General features: G+C 35.8%; 1 protein-coding gene across 1 annotated transcript in view; it reads right to left on the reverse strand.

Annotated features, from left to right (window-relative positions):
- LOC120767443 overlaps positions 1-22,324 on the reverse strand; it is a 76,319-nt gene that overhangs the window by 28,047 nt on the left and 25,948 nt on the right. The window contains exon 3 of the mRNA XM_040093505.1: positions 19,551-21,147. Coding sequence (XP_039949439.1) covers positions 19,551-21,147 — 1,597 coding nt within the window. The remainder of the gene's footprint in view (positions 1-19,550; positions 21,148-22,324) is intronic.

Genomic DNA, 22,324 nt, shown 5'->3' on the forward strand with positions numbered 1-22,324 from the left:
TTCAACGATTTGCGTACAACAATGGGAGATGAACGTTTGAATTCTTTGATGCTGCTTTCAAAGGATAAAGTAGACGAAATCGATCTGCGCGATGTTGTTGGAAAATGGTCAATGTTGAAACATCGCAGAGTGAAAATATAACTCAGAAATTTATATTTTTTGCAATTCAATTTCTTAAGAAAATCTTGTTTTTTCCGCGTAACACGTCGCTGAACAATGTACATGTATGTATGTATTTTATATTAAGGGAAACATATTAAATGATGATTATACTAATATGTACAATACTTATTTGAGAATAAAATAATGAATTATGCTATTATGTTGTCAAACTTCTCCGTAATACTTTATCAGAAATGAAGATATCCTTATTTTATATATATTTATAAACATATACATACATTAAATCGGCAAATTCTTGAAATGAGTCGTCATTTCAAAGGGACTCACCCCCCCATGATCTGGATCCTCGCGACGCCCATGCTTCACCGTTCCAAAACTCTTTATCAAAAACAAGTTGAAGGCTTAAGTTCCTCGGAAGGTACTAGTCTGACCACAGTCAACGTCTTTGGTAAGAAGAAACCAAATTAAATTTATTTAACTCTCAATATCAATTTATTCCCACAACATTCTATAAAAACGATACAATTTCAATTTGGCGACGGGAGTATAATGATCGAGGGTACAATGGATACCTTATAATATACCAGGATTTTAAGTACTGGCTATATTTCATCGCACATCACAGTAGGTTTTGCATGTCAGGGTCTTTTCTGGATAAATAGGAAACCGAAACTGCTTGGGGAGAAATTTATTATTATTCTTTACAGGGAGAATGCGGGCCTTACTATACTGCTATAGTTCGGAGTGCGGTGCTCTGACATGTCTGTATCTTCTCCATCTGCGTCCTGCTCATCCAGGAAAGTTCTTTGATTGCTATTCACTTCGGAGTGGCCAGAAACGATTCTTTTACATATGACTCAACCAACTCACGACTTTCGGTGTTTGACCAAGTATCCTCTGGGTAGCCAGAAAAAATTCTACGAAAAGATACGGTGGCTAACAGAAGGTTTCAAAAACGAATCATACTCTTATATAACCCCCAAAGGTGATTTAGCGACCGATGCCTAAAGCATACCAAAATTATGGAGGGAACACTTCTCCAGCCTGCTGAATGGCAGTAAATGTACAACGCCAGGAGAAGGCGAAGCTGATTCCCCAATCGATGACGATGGAGCAGATGTTCCATTGCCCGACCATTAAGAAGTTCGAATAGCAATTGCCTGTCTGAAGAACAACAAAGCGGCGGGGCCGATGGATTGTCGGCCGAGCAATTCAAAAACGATGGCGAAGAACTGATAAGGAGCATGCATCAGCTTCTTTGTAAAATATGCTCGGTCGAAAGCATGCACAACGTTTGTAATTTAAGTGTGCTCTGCTCAATCCACGATGGTCGCGATGTTTAAATTTGGTATCTCCGCAAAACTAATACGTCTGTGTAAACTGACGTTGAGCCACACAAAAAGCTCCGTCAGGATCGGGAAGGACCTCTCCCAGCCGTTCGATACCAAACGAGGTTTCAGACAAGGCTTCTCCCTTTCGTGTGACGTCTTCAATCTACTGCTGGAGAAAATAATCAATTTAATCGAGCAGGTACAATCTTTTATAAGAGTGTACAGCTACCGTCGTATGCCTCAACACACGCGCCGTTACTTCTGCTTTTTCCAAACTGGATAAGGAAGCGAGGCAAATGGGTTTGCCAGTGAACTAGGGCAAGACGAAATATCCCCTGTCATCAAACAAACAGTCGTCGCATTTGCAACTAGGCTCCCACGTCACTATTGAGAGTGATAACTTCGAAGTTGTAGATAATTTCGTCTAATTTGGAACCAGCATTAACAGCAACAACAATGTCTGGATAGAAATCCAACGCAGAATAACTCTTGCCAATAGGTACTACTTTGGAATGAGTAGGCAATTGAGAACTAAAGTCTTTTCTCGACGAATAAAAACAAAACTCTATAAGCCACCCATTATTCCCGTCCTGCTATATGGTGCATAGGCACGGACGATGACAACATCTGATGAGTCGACATTACGTGTTTTTTAGAGAAAGTTCTGCGGAAGATTTAGTTTCCTTTGCGCGTTTTTACGAAAATACTCCAGCACTGAAATTTGGCACATCTTGCGAAAAGAAGAAACGACTGGCGCTGTTGTTAACTCGGCTAAAATCGCGTAAGCGGTGTCTACGCCAGTGAAGAAGAAGTAGTTAATGATCAGGCCGATTACCTTGTATGTTGTCAACAACGTATCTTTGTCCTTAAGGATCTTGTTTCGGTTCTATACTTTTGTTAAAATCGCGTCGTGTGCGGACAGAGGGAGTGCAGACTGTCGAATGTGACAACTAAAATTTTAGCTCTGCTTATCGTCGGAGTTTTGATATCATCAACTGATATTCGGAGATCCAGTCTGGACTCCTTCGTCCACATTGTAAATAGAATGGTCGTGGATTTGGCAGGAAAAGGGGAGTTTTGGAACTCTGACTGGGAAGAAGCGAAAAGTTCTAAGAGATAGGCGTTCACTTTTGAACACATGTTTACTTTACGGAATTCGTGCTGGTTTTCAGTTAGGCTCAGGTCAGGAGTAGCAAAGCCTCAAATGTTTTCACTATTAGAGAAAAGAGAGTTATTAGGCGATAAGACTCCCTTAGGTTGGCACCCTTCCGATTTTCCACAGGTCGGGTTTGTGAAGGGTGGTCAGTCACAAGTTGAGGACGTTGTTGTGTAAGGAGTCACTTTCTCTTATTTGCTAAGACTGCTACTTCAGCTTGAAAATTTGGTCGTAGATTTTTAATCCTACGAACGGGAATGAAGCGAGCAGTAGCAGCAGCGATTACATTGCGGAATTATCGTTCAGCATCAAATTCGCCAATGGGAATGAGTAGTGCGGTTAAGGTGCTCTCAGTAAATTCTGTGAAGACGACCTAGTTAGCGTAAGTTAACGTAGGTGCGGTTATTCACAGAAATAAAGTCGGGAGATCTGGATCGAGATTATGTGCAAATGGTCTTGTGCGATAGTTAGCATAGGTCATAGCCATTCATTGTGAAGAACGTCGAAGGAGTGCTAAAGATAGAGCTAAACGTTAAAGCCGCCTAGTACCAATCGGTTCTCACCACGAAGCGCATCATTGTCGGCTGATATCCTGTTGAGTAACAAGTAACTAGGTGGAAGTATACATATTTGGAGCTCGCAATCTTTATGTAGCACGCTGAAATCTGTACATCTCAGAAGATCTGTTTAGCGCAGATATCAATATGCCTTCTCGACTCATAATATCAACTATCTCTTCTATCTTGTTCGATAGTCCGTTGCTGTTCAACTGTAAAAGTCGGTATTGATCAGATTGGGAGTTATGCTGCCTAGTTGAGCTCTGTGGGATTATACAGGTTTCTTGTTGGCCAATCTGATGGAGAGGCTATTACGCAGTATGGGGCAACATGAACCACTCCCTATGTGTCTTAAGGTCTGAACAGGTGCAAGTGTTGCATTTAACCAACGTAAAGTTATAGTAGAAAATTCCTCTGTTTTCGGTTTGGACTCAATGCCAGCGCGGATCAGGAGAATACGGAGCAAGCCTGCGGTTAGGTGTTGCTATAAAAGTGATGATAGATCAACTTACTACTTATGGCACCGATCCAAACAGGGTTAGATCCTCGAAATATATGTAACCCGGCCGAGCGGGTCGCCACTTACCATGAGACTTTTTTCTAATGCTAACATTTTTAAATTTGTGATATCTTTCGAATGGAATTTTCGAATCGAATAATTCAAAAAGTTATATATACACTCGTGGCCACACAAACCATACCACTATACTTTCTTTAACGTTTTTTCGGTCTTTTTCGTTCGTTCGGGATTTTTTTCAGTTTGGCTTTTTTATGTTTTTAGTAAGCAGAAGTAAACTAAATTATATTATCTAATTATAATTGTAGTTTTTAATTTATTACGTTTAATGAGTGAGACACAAATTAGCTTTTCTGTGCTTATAAAAAATCAGCCGATTTTATTGTTTTTAAAGTTATACACCGCCTAAACTTCGTGTTTCAATAAAAATGAAATATGTAAAATATTAATTTCAATTATGGTGTAAATGAATTTAAATTAAAAAATAAAAAATATTATTTTTTCATTGCATGTTATTGCATACACTATTTGATTTATAAATAAAAAAATAATTACTTGTATTGAAATAATTTTTTGCACATATAAATATTTATAAGGAAACTATTATCAGGGGTATTCAGACCAGCTTTGGCTCGAATTCGTTACTCGTTACTCGGTAGTTCATGAGGTGCGTCTTGTTTTTGTAAAATTTACAGATTACCGTTTTATTGAGTATTGAAGTACCAGACTGGCGACCATGGTAACATCATTCGGCTGTTTAGTTTGTGTTTAAGTGTATATCCAATATATTGTGGAGTACACACCACTGCTTAATTACAATAAAAACCGCTTTACACACTTTGGCTTGTTAACAATTTTATTTATAAAATAAATTTATATTTTATAAAGTTATAAATATCGACGGATGGAGAGACTTCAATTCAGAAATGATTTGCGGGAGCTGGCGATCGGGGTTCCGCAGATCGAGGTCGAATCGGCTAATCGTAGATCAGAGAGATGTTGAAGCCGCGCAGGGTATATCTTTGTAGACAAAGTAAATTAGCGTGGAGTGCTAACGCGGCGCAGTGCACAAGCGAATGTTGATGTGCGATGAGTTTTTTAGCGAATTGTGTTCGCTATCCCTTTTCCCATCCTTTTTGTTGAGTGGGAACAGGTGTGGTGAGTTGTGTTGGTGTGGTGTGGTAAGTTGCGCTGTTGCATTAGGATGCGCCAGTTTTACCGTGTATAGGGGGTAGATGCTTAACTCATTTAAACATCCTGGGCCCCCTAGGCGAATATTTTGCCTAGTTTTCCACGAATATGTTGCTATCTGTATTTTGGCGTACTGCTGGTGGAGTAGCCAAGGCGCAGAATACATTCTGAGAACAGAAGTATTTGATGATGGAGTTGTAATATACTCACATTTATTCCGGTGTGCAGAGAACGGATTTTGATTTAAATATGACACAGGTATTTTGTATGCATTTTAATTTGCGTGCAGGTATTTAAGAGAAGCAACCCTTTTTTTTATTTTATATTTTGTTTATTTTATTTTGCTTTTTTGGGAGTCATTATTACGGTTTACAAGTGTATGAGTTGTTTTGCTTTTATTCATTTCATTGGCGGTTATTTAACATTTCTTATTTTATCGGTATGGAATATCGGTTGTTTATTATTTGCCTTTTCTATGTTACCGGCTTATAAAGGATAGTAACTCCACGCCTGGCTCAGATGTGGCCAGAATGGGTACACCTTAGCCCCAGATTTAGGACTATGAAATTTGAGGGATCTTGCGAGAGAGTAGGCGGTAATGGCGAACGGCTTCATTTAGAATTATAATTTTTTAAGTGGGATGTTCAAGTTGTATAACAGATTCACATCCACTAACCATATGTGGAGCGCTTATGTAGGGACGATAAGATCGACCTCTGCTTTTGTTAGTTTTTTTTGTTTTTTTTTTTTGCTTTATTCCATTTGAGAATTTAAGAAACTACGTATTAAGCAATGTTTTATGAGAAATGTCGATTTTCTATCCCTTTGGAACAATATTTTTATATATTGTGTTTAAGTGCGTATGCACTAATTTGGTTTTTAGTAGCCCGCCACCGCTGAAGGATATATTCAGGATTGTGTTTTTTCCATTATTGGCGAAAGCCATCCTGCGGGGTCGAAAAGTAACATATATGTGAGTTTTTAATATTGTTAGACCGAAATCTTACTTTGTTTTTTTTTTTTTTCTACCAATATGTGAGGTATTGGAAAATTGTGGCACTAGTGGTAGTCGTGCGACGTACCGGCCATTATTTGATCGAGTAGTTGTAGCTTCAGAGAAGTCTTCACAATACTGATCTTTTAGAGTTTGAAATTTCCTTAATTGTGAATTAAGGAATTTATTTGTATTGTACTCAACTTGAGTTGGTATGGTTGTAACTAGTTCGGTAACTAGTCCACTTTGTGTTTCGCTGTGCAGCGTTTGAACTTTTTGTGCCTTTGAGCAACATGGTGTCTCGTGGCAATTTTTAGTAAATTGGCCTTCGGGATTTACTTTTGTAATTAAATCCGTGGTTCTTGATTTATAAGCGCTTTTATAGGGTGAGAGGGGAAATCTGCTGTAATGAAGCATTGAATTGTGTCTTTTGTGACAATATGAGCAATTGAATTTGCTTTTGCAATGATTAAGATTGTGTGAGTGGGACAAGCAGTTTGTACAGAGTCTTTTTGACCTGACAAAGTTGTTCCTTTCATTGACATTCAATTTTTTAAACTTCTCGCAAGTTTTAAGCTTATGTCCTCTTGTGCATAGTTCGCATGACATATGATTTCTTTGTTCAGATGTGAACGATTGCGTTTTGTGAAGGTTTTTGTTTAAATTGTTTTTGTTACTAACTTGGGGTCTATTGAAGCTTCTATTTTGGTCGTGTTTAGTGTTCTTAGTTTTGATTATTTTTTCTTCTAACCTTTCCGCAATTTCATATTGGGTGGTGAGAAAATCTTTCATTTGTTGCCACGTTGGGCACTTTTTTCGTGATGAGAGCGATTGCTCCCATAGAAGTAACGACTTTTCTGGTAATGCGGCGGTGCAAATGTTTACCAGAATTGGGTCCCAGCTGTCTGTGGGAATATTTAGGGTCGACAGAATCGACAAACAATTAGAAACAGTGGATTGTAGTGTTACAAATTCTTCACTTGTTCCTTTCTTGATTTTAGGCAAGTTTAGTAGTGTCGTTACTTGTTTATCGACCAGTATTCTTTCATTTTCGTATCTAGCTTTTAGAGCTTCCCAAGCCAAATTGAAATTATCGTCATTAAGAGCGAACTGTTTTACTATTATGCCTGCTTGACCTTTGGTTTTGTATCTGAGGTGATACAATTTTTGCGCATGTGATAATTGAGGATGGTTTATGTACACGGCCGTGAACATGTCCCGGAAGGACGGCCATTCTTCATAACCTCCGTAAAAGGTTTCTGTGTCACATGCGGGCACCTCGAGGTGGATGCCTGAACTTGCCTCTTGATATTGTTGCATTTGTGGCAGCTCTACTCTACTGTGGGGAGTAGGTGCAATTGCTTTAATTAGCTTTAATTGATCGGAGATCATAGCTTTTGTTTCTTCATATTGGTCTAAGCAGTTTTCATATATTTCGTAAGCCGATTGTTTCAAATTTTGTGGTAGGTTTGAATCGTCAGATTCTACTATGGCGTCATGGGCCGCTTGGAGACGAGTCCAGAAATTTTTAAGATTTTGGCTTTTTATTTCTAATAACGATTCAGAGTTTTCTTGAATCGGTGAAGAGGCAAATCTAGTGCAGTATCTTGTTAATCTGTCACTTTCTGAAATAAATTTAGCAACCTGTTTTGGGCGTGTAGCTCCTGCAGGTGTATTTTGATTATTGTTGTTGTTAACCATTTTTGCAAAATAATATTATTTATTTATATTTTAGTTCGAAAATGTATTTGAATTGTTAATTGTTATTAAAACCGCTCTTTTTATTAATAAAAATATTTGTTGTCCGAATGATTTGTATTTAGGTACACCCTAATACTTGGACTTGTATGTGCTTATGCTTTGTGCAATTGAGAGCTCGTTGAAGAGATCAATGCGCTATTTACATAAGTATGCACGAATTGTTTGTGTGTTTATGATTTGTTCGTAAGCAATTGAGAGCTCGTTAGAGAGATCAATTAGATTTTTGTCCACAATCCTGCTTGTTTTTGTTTGCCAAAGAACAAGAGGTATTGCCGGATAATTGCAAATGTGGACTTTGAACTTTTATGTTTTAATATAAGATGTATGTTTGCATATACGGTGGTACATGTATATATGTATTTTCGTACGAAGTTGCTTATGTTTTGTGCAATTGAGAGCTCGTTAGAGAGATCAATTCGCTTTTTTGATTAGTATGCACAAATTGTTTGTGCTAATGTACATACATATATGAGCAAACAATATACTGTAATGCTTGTGTAATTTTGCTTTTTTTGTTTGGCAATATATTTGCACGACGAAAAGAGAGCGGGGAAAACGGATTCGGTAGAACAGATTTCCGTATGCACTATTATATATGTACATACAGATGCGTGCAACTAATTAACAACGCTGGTAGGAAAAATTGAAATTGGTTGATATTTTGATTTTCGAGAAAAATATTTTAACTATATGTTTTAAGAATAAATTATATAATACAAGAAATATAAAAAATGTATTTTTTTTTATTATAAGAGGGCTTTTATAAAATAAGGGCATTTTACGACCTCAAAGTCAAAAATAGGTCGTGCAACTAATTAACAACGCTTTCTTGTGTTTTGGAAAAATTATTTTTATTTCGGTTTTAAAGTTAATATTTGGTTGCAAACCCATTATTGTCAATCACGGCTTGACATCTGCGAGGCATTGACTCCACTAAACTTTTGCAGATGTCCTTTGGAATATGATTCCATTCTTGTTGAACCTTTTCGTATAATTCCTGGAAATTTCCAACTTTATGGGAACGAACTCTTTTCTTTAAATGTGTCCAAAGATTTTCGATTGGATTTAGATCGGGGCTGCATGAAGGCCAGTCTAATAGAGTCACCATGTTTTTCTGAAACCATTGCTTTGTAGCACGCGCAGTATGTTTCGGGTCGTTATCCTGCTGGTAAATCCACGTTACAGGCATATTATCATCAGCATATGGTAACATTACGTTGTCCAAGATTGATATGTATTTAAACTGGTCCATACGCCCATCGATTTTATAAATAGGCCCAACACCTCGCCACGATATGGCACCCCAAATCATTATACAGCCACCACCATGCTTTAAAGTTGGCCTGGTGTATTTGGGGTCCAACTCCTTGCATCGAGGCCTGCGGACATAGCTTTCCCATTTATCTTACTTTCATCAGAAAATAAAACTCTTTTCCAATCTTTTGCTGTCCAATGGCGATATTTTTTTGCAAACTCTAAGCGGCTCCTCCGATTGAGTTCAGAGAGTAATGGCTTCTTCCTTGAAACTCTTCCAAAGAGTCCTTCCTCGCGTAATCGTCTTTTTACGGTATCTACAGATGGTGCGTTTGGATTTTCTCCAAAAACCGCAACTCGAATTTGATTTGCCGTCTTGTGGGGATCCTTTTTTGACTCGCGGATAATTAATTCGTCCTCCCGAAGAGTCGATTCCCGACCTCTTTTCTTTCTAAGCACTTGGTTTGTGGTTTTTAATACCTTAAAAGCCATACGTTTGGAAATATTTAGAGTCCTTGCAATATCTCCGTAAGATTTCCTATCCTTGTGCATCTGTCCTATCCTTATTCATCACAAGACTTGCGCATGCCGATTTTTTTTTTCACTAAAATTATTTATTTCCTTAATAGTAACTTATTTTAATAAAAATATAAATACCTATTTAGTTACCTGTACACAACTAATTTATAAGAAATCTTAAGAATTCAACACGCGTTGTTAATTATATGCACGACCGTTTTACTCACTTCTGGATAAAAGACTGAACTGTTTCAGAATAACGGGATTTTATCAAGATTTTTTTACAGCTAAATTTGACCATACTTTCACAGAAGAGAACTAAAAAAAATATATATTTTTACGCTTAAAAATTTTACAGAAATTGCTATTTAATTTATAAGGGCAAGTCGTTGTTAATTGGTTGCACGCATCTGTATACATATGTACGTATGTATGTAACTAATCATATGTTCTAATATAATATTTCTGATTTTATAAGTATGTAATTTGTATGTTAAGGTTTCTGTGTATATTTTTTGTGGTATGTATGTATATTAAGAATATATGAGGAAAAATATATCTCCTCTAGGTATATATGCGAATATGTATTTTTTTTTCAATTCTTGCTTTGTTTTTTCTGTTACAATTTTTGATTATTGTAGGTGCCTTTGCTTACTTAATTTATGCACTCCTGCTTGTTGTTGTTAAACATAAGAGGTATGCCGGAAAATATGAGAAGTAAATTGATATTTTTTTTTATTTGTTAATATGTGTATTTGAATACACAAAGGTAAGCTAGTACCTCGGCAATACAGTAATATTATTTATAAACATATATTGATATATAATCTTTATACCAAACTGTGTTCGGTTTTTCCCGCAAAATAAACTCGAAACTGGTATATGTAGTTTGGCAACCGTTTTTTCGCTGTTAAAACGGATTTCGAAATACGGATTTTATATCAAACGTATTTTTTACATACATATGCGCATTAAATAGATTTAAGGAAATGAAATAAATACGCTCACTTCGTTTTTCCTCAAGGGGGCGTTTTATGCGCTGTAGGTGTTTACAAGCCTGGGCGTTTTGTTCCAATTCCTTTTCCACTCCTGAAGTCTGCTGGATACGAGAACGGCTGGTAGTTTTTGTTGTGTTGTAATTAGTAGATAATTTGTGTTCGCGCCCGAATATTTGTTTTACCTTGTTTGTATTTATGTTTTGCTATAAGTTTTCGCGCCCGATTGTCTTAAGTGGTGAACACATAGAGCGCGACAGACTGCAGCAGCACGACAGTGAACTGAAAACGTCGTTGTTCATCTTACTACATGTACATTTTGAGAAGCAACAACAACACAATGGCCGGCATGTACACAAAACAACGCAGTTGTCCATTTTGTATATACACAATTTCGTTGTGGCCATACTAATTCCTTTCACGTCAATGAAATTTTAATATTTTGTTCAAAATGAAATTTTTTATGCAAAAAATAAGTAAATAGGTAAATATTTTTGCTTTAAATTATCAATTTTTATTACAAATGATATAATAGAGGTATAATATAGCTATTTTATGCTTTTATTTGTAAAATAATGTCAAGTTTGTTAGAGCTGTGAATAATTTTACATTTTACATATTAGTGGCATCACCACTCTACCTCCTCTTTCTATCTTCCATTCTACTGTCAACTCTACAGTCGTCCTACTGTCGTTGGCAAAAATAGGAGGATATTGAAGTTAGCGAGAACGACAACTGTCGGCCTGCAGTCGTGTAGTCGTGTAGCTGTCAAAATAACACTGCCCATAAGAACGTGTGTATTTTAATATTTGACAGATGTAGTTTGCAGTCTGTCGCGCTCTATGTGTTCACCACATTAGTCTTTTGTGGTTTTTATTGTTTTTCATTTGTTGAAATTGTTTATTATACTTTGTTTTAAATTCGCGCACAATGTTTTTGTTTTTGTTTTCTTCTACACTTTGTGTCAGTGCACTTTTTTACCGAACTTGGTTTGGTTTTTGCCACCAAATCCACTTATTATTGTTATTAAGCCAATTTATGTGAATTATTATTGTTTTTAATTTGACTGTGACAAGCCGAAGGTGCCTTTCGTTAAGGCTCGAAGGACCTTGTTTAAGTGTATATCCAATATATTGTGGAGTACACACTACTGCTTAATTAAAATAAAAACCGCTTTACACACTTTGGCTTGTTAACAATTTTATTTATAAAATAAATTTATATTTTATAAAGTTATAAATATCGACGGATGGAGAGACTTCAATTCAGAAATGATTTGCCGGAGCTGCCGATCGGGGTTCCGCGGATCGAGGTCGAATCGGCTAATCGTAGATCAGAGAGTTGTTGAAGCCGCGCAGGGTATATCTTTATAGACGAAGTAAATTAGCGTAGAGTGCTAACGCGGCGCAGTGCACAAGCGAATGTTGATGTGCGATGAGTTTTTTAGCGAATTGTGTTCGCTATCCCTTTTCCCATCCTTTTTGTTAAGTGTGTTGATTGTTTGGTGAGTTGTGTTGTGTGGTGATGTATGGATATGGTGTCATCGGACGTGGTGAGTTCAGCTGTTCTATTAGGATGCGCCAGTTTTACCGTGTATAGGGGGTAGATGCTTAACTCATTTAAATGGTTTGCGTTGGTGCCTCAAAAGTTAACTTGATTCATTGGGAAAAAATACATTTGCTGTCCACTACAAAATATTTTTTGACAAATTTTTCAGTTCTTTTAATAATAAAAGCCAAGAAAAAATCCACATTCTTTTATTGTTCCTTCTGATTATTTGGCCGGGCTATGTAAGTAATTTTTTAGGTAATTTTTTTACATCTTGGATTATATTATTGGTGTTTTGGTAAAGATCCCTAACTTTTTTGAAAATATAACAAAGCGGAGAGAGTGTAGCGTCCCAAAAGTGAACGGATTTCTTCAAATCCGTCAAGTAACGGGTTTTTCAATGAGAACGCTACGAGAGTTTTTTTTTAATATAACAAAAACATCCCAACCCGTTTTTGTTATATTAAAAAAAAACAATGAAATTATTTATTCCTGTGAAAGTACATTCGATGCCATTAAGTATGGAGCTCGATTTCTTTTGCAATCGTCGCCGGCTTGTTGGTATAGACCATAGACCAGACGTAGCCCCACAGTCTACTTGTAATTTTTTTTCTAACGACGCCAAATCGCGCCACCAAGGCGGCCAATTGACTGGTCTATTTCGTGTGATAACACGTTCACCAAACTTGGTTTTCAATAAATAGATTGCGACATTTGCAGTGTGGCTTGTGGCACCGTTCTGTCGGAACCACATATTGTCCAAGTCCATATAACCCAATTCGGGTCAAAAATATTCGGTTATCATTGAGCGGTAGCGATTATCACGGAAGAAGTACGCACCAAACCGCAATTTTTTCAGGATACAATGGTGATGTAGAACGTACGAATGAACTTTCACAGAAATTAATAAATTCATTGATATCCCAGTTTCTCAAGCTCATATAAAATTTCAAAAATTCTATAATTTCTTAAAAATATATTATTGCAAAGAAATATAAATTTAATTTAAATTGTATATTGAGAGTCGTTATTTGAAACGAAAGAATATATGGACCAACAAAACTTCCCTAGCTTAAGTAATGGGTTACCTAAATTAAATTCCACTAACAATGAGGCAAGTGACAACACTAAGCAGACTTATTCTAATGTACTAAAAAGTAATACGAAAAATGAACAAAATGCGATGATAAATAAATTGAACAGCTGCTAGAAAAACAAATAGAATTAACAAACACTCTACTTAACATGATGTCTCTACTTCTTAACAAGCTATGCAAGTGAACTTAAAATTAGCAAAATGGAATGCCAATGGCATATCCCGTCATACTCAAGAAATTTAAATATTTTTAAATCAAAATTTATTGACATTATGTTAGTGTCAGAAACCCACTTCACGAATAAAACATTCTTACAAATAAAAAATTATGATATAGTCGCCTCTAATCATCCAAATAACAGGGCTCATGCTGGCTGTGCAATCTAAATTAAGTCTTGTATCAAATATGACGCACTTGAACCAATTTAATCGCCGTCTATACAAGCTGCCGGAATAAAAATAAAGTCTAACGATAATGATTTACACATTTATGCTTTGTACCCACCACCAAGGCATAGTATAACAACCACGGAATATCACAGTTTCTTCAGCTCTCTCGGTCAAAGATTTTTTGTAGGAGGTGATTACAATGCTAAGCATCCCTGGTGGGGCTCACGTACTACAAATCCAAAGGGTAGAGGCTTTATAAATGCATTATAAAGAATAATTTACGAACTCTGTCAAGCGATGAGCCGACCTCGATTTTGCTGTATACAAAGGTATTCCAACTCAACTGTTAGATGCTGTTAGCTCTGATGAACTAAGCTCTGATCACTCGCCTATCATAGTGAGATACAACACTTCAGTTAATGTTAAGCAAAGAAAATATTTTGCTTTAAGCAATAAAAGTGAAATTGGACTTTTTCAAGTTTGGATTTCGCAAAATATAATACTTAACACTTAAATCTCAAGTTGAACTGGATGATGCAGTCGAAGGTTTTAAAAACCTAATTCACAAAGCATCTTTTCCTGCCACTTCCCAAAAAAGGAATGAATTTACATCTCATAAACTGATTCATGTATCTGCAGAGATTAAATCATTAATTCAGAGTAAAGGACGTTTCAAAACTACTCTAAATAAAGCCACAAAAGAGCTAAAAGAAAAATTAAAAGACTTCAATCAAAATTAATCGATTTCTGATTATATTGATATATTGAGAGTTTAATTATAGAAATAATGAAGATCATAAGATTTGGAATGATACAAAATATCTAAAGATCAGACAAAAGCAAAGCAAATGCGTACAGTAAATACCTTGAAGCAACGTTCACTGCTTTTGGTTGTAGTGGTACCAACAATGATGCTGCAATATTAGAATTTCTTGATATACTGTGTCAACTATCTCTACCAATGAAACATATTACGCCCGCCGAAATACGTTCTGAAATCGAGAAGCTGAACAACAAAAAATCTCCAGGGTATGACAAAATTGATGCCAGAGTAGCTAAGTGCTTACGTAAAAAAGGAATTATGTTTCTTACACTTATCTATAATTCAATATTAAGGCTGAACCAATTCTCTACTCAGTGGAAGTGTGCAGAAATTGTGATGGTACTCAAACCAGGTAAAGCCGAGAATGAAATCACTTCATATAGACCAATAAGTTTGTTGTCCTTATTCTCCAAAATATTTGAAAAAATATTTTTGTGTAGAATATTGCCACTACTAAAGGAGAATAAGGTAATACCTGCACATCAATTTGGGTTTCGCTGTTATCACGGTACACCCGAACAATGTCACCGTGTAGTTAACTATATTACTGACACTTTAGAACGTAAAGAGTACTGTTTAGCAGCATTTTTGGACATTCAGCAAGCATTTGATAAAGTTTGGCATCTTGATCTACTATATAAATTAAAAAACATATTCTCCTCTCAGGTATATCTAATTCTTAAGTCTTATTTAACTGGTGGGTCATTTTATGTAAAAAATAAATGACGAAACGTCTGACATAAGATTCATAAATGCTGGAGTACCACAGGGTAGCGTCTTGGTCCTGTAATTTACACCATTTTTACCTCTGACATACCTGAAACTGAAAATTTATTAATTGCTACATATGCTGACGACACTGCTCTATTGTCGTTAAGCCAGCCTCCTGTTGAAGCAACTAATTTGGTGCAAGAAGAATTGAATAAGATACAAACTTGGTTAGATTGCTGGAGAATGAAAGTAAACGTGCATATTTTATTTACATTAAGGCGAAGCGATAGTCCTTCATTGCTTTTAAATGGCAATGCTATACCTAAAAGTGATAGCGGTAAATACCTCGGCATGCACTTGGACAAACGGTTAACATGGAAACAGCACATACGGATTAAAAAATTCATTTCGGCCAAAAAATGGAATTAACTCGTGAACATTTTCGTGCGATCATTTTTCACAACTTTCGACGTGGATTATCACGACAAGAGTGCATCGATGAACTAAAATCTTTGTATGGCTATGAAGCACCATCCTATAGCACTGTGAAAAACTGGTACAACGAATTCAATCGTGGCCGACGCTCGCTTAAGAAGACGAATTCGGTGAAGGTCGTCCAAAAACAGCCGTTTTGGCAGAAAACATCGATGCCGTACGTGAACTGATAATGCAAGACCGTCAAGTAACATACTTACCTTCAGATAGAGGCATGCCTATGCATTTCTCCCACCAGCATACATTCGATATTGCATGAACACCTGGCCGTAAAAAAGGTTTGTTCTCGTTGGATCCCGCAGAATTTGACAATCGCTCAAAAAAAGGCTCGTGTGGATTGGTGTAAAGAAATGCTGAAAAAATACGATCGCGGTGCTTCAAAAGACGTTTATAAGATCGTCACTCGTGACGAATTATGGATCTCTGCGTATGAGCCCGAAACAAAACAGCAATCGACCGTGTGGGTCTTCCAAGACGAGCCAAATCCAACGAAAGTTGTTCGTGGAAGAAGCACTTCGAAGCAATTGGTCGCCTGTTTCTTCGGCAAAACTGGTCATGTGGCGACTGTTCCGCTTGAGCAACGTAGGACGGTTAATTCTGAGTGGTACACCACCATTTGTTTGCCTGAAGTCTTCGGAGAAATTCAAAAAACGAACAAGAGAAGACGAATCATTGTGCACCATGACAATGCGAGCTCTCACACATCGGCTCAAACCAGCGCCTTTTTGGCCGGCCAAAACGTCGAATTGATGGGTCATCCGCCGTACAGCCCTGACTTGGCACCCAATGACTTCTTTTTATTCCCACACATCAAGAAAAGAATGCGTGGTCAACGATTTTCGTCGCCAGAAGATGCTGTTGAAGCATTCAAAAACCATGTTTTGGAGGTGTCTCAATCGGAGTGGAAAAAGTGCTTCGAAAATTGGTTTGAGCGCATGCAAAAGTGTATAAATCTTGATGGAGAATATTTTGAAAAACAATAAAACCATTTTCGTTGATAAATATTCTTATTTTCATTGTTAGGCAAGAAATATATATAGCAGCCCTCGTACAAGCTAAAAATAAGCAATTAAAAATAAAAACCAAAGAACTGTATTGGCTACTCGGATATAAATCGCCGTTACATCTTGAAAATAAATTGCTATTATATAAAGGCATACTAAAACCTATCTGGACCTACAGTGTGCAGCTCTGGGGCACTGCTAGTAATTCAAATATTGAAATTTTACAAAGATTTCAGTCAAAAACCCTAAGACTAATTACAAACGCCCCTTGGTTTATAACGAATAAAGCCATTCATACACATCTTAATATGTTTATGCTTTTGTTAAAGCTGAGATTAAAAGATTTAGTACAGCATATTTACACAGAATCAGTTATCATGACAATCCTTTGGCAATCAAAAGACTCAAAAGACAACATATTATAGATCTCCCATTTAGGAATTAAGTACTAAATATTTAATAGCATATATTACTACGGTATTAAATATTAGTATTAAGTTTGTTAATATAAGCACTAGAAATAAGAACATTTGATATGAATATTGTATATTATTATTGATATCACTGGACATCAATATCATAAGTCAGATTATGATTTTGTTATCTCATTTGCTTATTATTTTTAAAATACATAGATTGCAAATAAAACACATTTCTCCGAATTTCGAAATATATTTCCATGATGAAATGGCAAGCCTTACTGAAAAGAAATGTCAAAAAAGAGTCTCTATCGGTGTACTTTTGTAGCATCCCTATTGAAAACCCCGTTTGTTTCGGAGTCTTTTAATTCGAACAAACAAATAATCAAATCCTTCCTCTAAATTGGTTTTGTAAGCTTAAGAGGCTGTCCGTGTTTGGAAATTTCACTGTGTTTCGAACACGAAAAAACAAAGAATAATATTAATAACTAAGTTGATACCAAATCTGATTAATAATACCTTAGTAAAGAAATTATACTTATGTGCATACATATTTTGTATTGTAACTCTCGCTAGTCTCTTGTTTTTATAGCAGATTGTTATTATAAAGTATTTCGTCGAATATAGAAGAAAATAAAAATCTAGTCAATATTTTCGGATTCTGAAATCATATCTCGCAAGTGTTTAGATATATTGACCTTACTTTTTTTCTAAATCATAGAGGAAATGTAAAATAATATACACTACTTAAAAGACAGGACAAAATTTTGATTAATAAGTGCCCATTTTCAAAGTCAATGTTGAGACATTTGAAAAACCAGAAAATGATTCACAATTTCAACATCCGCACTATTTCACAATTGCATTTTCACTTGCATCTACTTCGTAAAACAGTTGATTTTGATCGACACATGGCGAACAACCGATCAACAGGTTGTCACATACAAGTATTTTAAATTTCAGGTGCGCTTAGAACCCTTATTATCCCATTGGGTATTTTATAACCCATCGCATACATATGTCAGGTATGCCCCATAAATTTTCGAAAAAATCGTACGGCGAGATATATAGGCTGGCAGTAATGGGTTAAGTTTGCGTGAATGTGATATGAAAATAATATGAATTTGCACAGTACCAAACCGCCATAGAACTACAATTAGTAATTTGCGAAAAATCCTACTCAAGCTAGAAAACCAAAAATATACGCTCAAAGCCAACTATTCTTTCTATGGTACTACAAATTCTCGGCGCACTTGTCTCCGACGAGTACATGGTTGTGGGCTGCCTTGTTATAAAGGAAAAACTCTAATATGCTACATAACGACAAATACATATGTATGCCCCAATGTATTTTGATTTGCTCGATAGTAAATAGATAGAATTTGTAAGGCATTTTTACCAGCAAGAAAATGGTCAGGAAAAAGAACGGATATAATCCTTATCGAAGATCTGTGGGGACTATTATCTGATAGAGCTTTAAAAAATGGATCTCAGTTTAAGGGGTCAGTAGGGTAATCTTTTTTCAATTTTTTTTTTTTGTTTTTGCACTTTCTGTTACCTTATACCCTTAGAATTAATGCAGAAATTGATTTTACCATTGAAAGGTTTCGAAAAAGGCCCAAAAATAATAATACCGCTTGACGTTTTTTCAACGTTTATGTCTATCTTTGTATGCTTTTTCAGTACCTCCAACTTTAAACGCGTTTTTCTTAAAACACACTTTTTTAAACTGGCGAACATGATTCCGGTCGAACTACTCAATGTTCACAAAACGCCTGGCTATCGTTCCTACAAGATTCATAATTTTTTATAATTTATTGACAATGTTATGATAAAATGTATGTAAAAAAACATGGGGAAAAATGAAAACGTTAATTACTTTTTAATTTATCAACATTTTTTCATGATTCTAGTAGGGACGATAACCATTCGCCAGTGAAAAACAGCGTCTCATTCACCCAGCCATTTCTCCGACAGATGTCATCAAAAAATTCCGAAAAAATTGTTTATACACTCCACGATTTACCTCATGATAAAGTAAAAAAAGTTCTATTGTAGAATAAAAATTTCTATGAAAAAAATAATGTCAAAAGAACAGCCCAGATTACCCTACGACCTTTTAATACAAAAGTATTTAAAAAGGCAATGCAGCGGAAATGGGCTTCAATCGCCATGTTAAAGCTAAAACCTTTGATTGAAACAATGCCATCTCAACTTAACCAAGTCAAAATTAATAAGAGAGAGCATATTCATTACAATCAATGACAATTTTTTAACATGTACATATAAATATTTTCTTTTTAACATCTATTTGCTTTCTAATTGTGTTAAATGTGTAAAAACCAAAACTTTGTAAACGCTCTTTATATTAAAAATTGAATAGCCTGAAGTCGTGCTCATATAATTTCTTTACTAAGGTAATAGGTATTTTTTGAAATATTTGTTCACACAAATTTTCCCAAGAAGTTTTGTCGGAACCGCCGATTTCAGACCCTATAGCTTATAGCTGCCATATAAACTGAACGCTCAAAATTCTGTTCTTGTACGTGAAACTTTTTTTTATTAAACAAGATATCTTCCATAGACTTGAATTAGTTCTTGAATAAGTAAATATAAATGTATATTAGCACTGCATTTTTTTATAGCAATAACCACAATTCACTTACCGTAAATTTGCTGACATCTCCGTAGTTTCCTTCTTTTCAACAATTTCGGCTGCACTTAACCTTTCGCCTATTGTTGTTTCTACATACTTATCGTCTAATATAATGTCTTTTGAATTTGTAATTTTTTGGTTATTTTCACTTTTCTCTTGTTGCTTCAACCGGCGCACACGCAAAGAACGTCTAGTTAAATTACACTTGGCCAATTCAGCTACTGCATTTGCTACTGCATTAGCAGTGGACATGCCGGTCAATCCCAAATAATTGCAAAACTCTTGTTGTTGATGACATGCACTGGTAGATATAAGGTTTTTCGAAACTGGGGAAAGTGTAGAATAGGACTGATCAGCTTCATGTGGCGATGTAGATATTATTTCTGTTTGTAACTCATTGTCTTCTGATTGGTGAAGCGGACATTCTGTGTTTTTATCCATATCACTAGGATTAAAGCTATGCGTGTTCTTTGACATTAATATCGAAACGTTTAAGGCAGCTGAGTTCGGCATCGGTAACTGAGTGGGAACGGGTAGCGGCAGGTGTTTTTGTGGCAATGTAGGCGTTTTAAACAATTGACTCCTTCTTTCATAAAGTTGTTGACTTTTATTTTGTATTGCAAAATCCAAACGCATTTGAATAAGACCTCGAGAATTTGTCTCATTCTTTTCATTGAATTTATCAATTTCCCTATTCAGGCGGCGTAACTTAAAAACCGATTCCTCATCTGCAGATGGCCGAAATTGACGAGATACAAGCGACGGATATCCGCCTATTGCCATTTGGGAATGGCGACACATGTTATCTTTTGATTCTAAAATATCACACGAAGACTTTCCATTCAGAACTTGATTACCATGCTCCGAATTTCTAGGGCGTAGCTTTTGTTGATTGCTGTTGAATTTTTGTTTGGAAGTAAGACATAAAAGTAAATCATTTTCAGAAGAGGATGTAAATGTAGGGGTAGTATTCCTTCCTCTTAACAAATGTTGTTGTTGACGTTTTTTGCACTCAAATTCAAGAGCTGCTCGCATACGACGTTGTGCCGAAAATGTACCAGTGGCAGAAGGTTTAGTTTTTTCATCTTTTTCTATTAAAGTAGACGTTGTTGTAAGCCTAGGCAGGATATCATTTCGAAATACGTTAAAATCATACTGTGTGCTGTTGAAAGCGCCATTCCTATTGCCTTGTATAACTCCTTTTTGTAATTCCTCATGTTCTCTGAAAAGATCATCAAAACTATCCACATCTTCGACCTCACTGAAATCAATATCACATTTCCAAGCGTTAATTTTTTCGTCCAAAGACATTTGCGGTTTTTGCGTTGTTAATAATGCCAGGTTACGCTCAAAAACGTCTCCTGACAATGTATTTTTTTGCAGAGCAGTCCGTTTTCGTGGATTCGAAGGAGAACTAACTGGAAAATCGCTGGTGGTTTCAGTAGAACACTTGTTTTTGTTGCTGTTGCTATTCACAGTTTGTTGATTTAAACGTAAACGCAATTGAAGGTTGGAATTAATTTTCTGTCTCTTATATGCCTCCGAACTAGTTGTCGACTTTGAGCAGATTTCAACAATTTCATTCACAGGGTTTTGTACGTGATCATCTAAAAAAATACATATACAAATGTTGATAAATTATACGTTAAAATATATTATAGTGTTTGCTACATTTATACATTTATGAATTATGTACCAAAACGTAACAACTGAGGGGATGCATATGACGCCACCCTTTTTATTAATTAGAAAAATTATATTTTCTTTGTTAAACGGTCAAAACTGCTTGCTGCACTCGGGTCTCAAAACATATTGATGTATTACATTAAAAAGATAGCAACAATATTAAGATTTAGTTCGATTTAATGGTCGATGATTTATCTATTATAAAGATAATTTTCTTTTAACTTTGATGTTTAAAACATTACACTGGTCAACAAGTTTGTAATTTTTTTTTGTCACATGAAAATTTATATCAAATTTTGAATATACTAGGGCCACCAAATAATAATTTATCAATGAAAAAATGTACACATCATGTTTTCTTTTGACATCAAAACATATATTTTCGTACAAAGTACAAAATTCAGCCTCACTTACAGAATTATTTTTTAATATCTAATAGATACTTATGATTTTCTTGAATATTTGGCTTCCGGTAGGTCCCTTTTAAGTCTCCATTAAGGAAATGTCTCGATGGAACCTCTCACCTTGTTCGTCACTTACAGCACCCAAATTTGACGGAAAGAAATCCAGATGAGAGTCCAGCATACGTATTTTCAAGGACAGATTACATCCCAAAGCTTTAAATGATATCATAAGTTCATTTATTAAATCTTTGTAATTTCCCACTTTATGGTTACCCAGAAAATTTTGAACAACATTCACAAAACATTTCCAGGCGAGTTTTTCCTGATCATTCAGTTTTTCTTCAAAGCTCTTATCCTTCATCAATTGCCGTATTTGTGGGCCCACAAATATTCCCTCTTTCATTTTCGCCTCGCTGAGTTTAGGGAATTTCTCTTTTAGATATAAAAATCCATCTCCATCTTTATGCTTAGCTTTTACAAATTTTTTTATCAGGTCAAGCTTTATGTGCAACGGTGGTAAAAGTATGTCATCAAGGTTCCCTAGAGGATCATTTTTAACATTTTTATGACCTGGAGTTAGTGATTCTAGTGGTACTGATACCTTTTGTTTGAGTCAAACAAAAATAACAATCACTTACATGATCCTTTGGTTCCGTCCAAATCATTGGTATAGCAAATGACAAATGCCTAGGTT

This window comes from Bactrocera tryoni, chromosome 2, assembly GCF_016617805.1.
Source record: "Bactrocera tryoni isolate S06 chromosome 2, CSIRO_BtryS06_freeze2, whole genome shotgun sequence".
In the NCBI taxonomy this organism is placed as follows: domain Eukaryota; kingdom Metazoa; phylum Arthropoda; class Insecta; order Diptera; family Tephritidae; genus Bactrocera; species Bactrocera tryoni.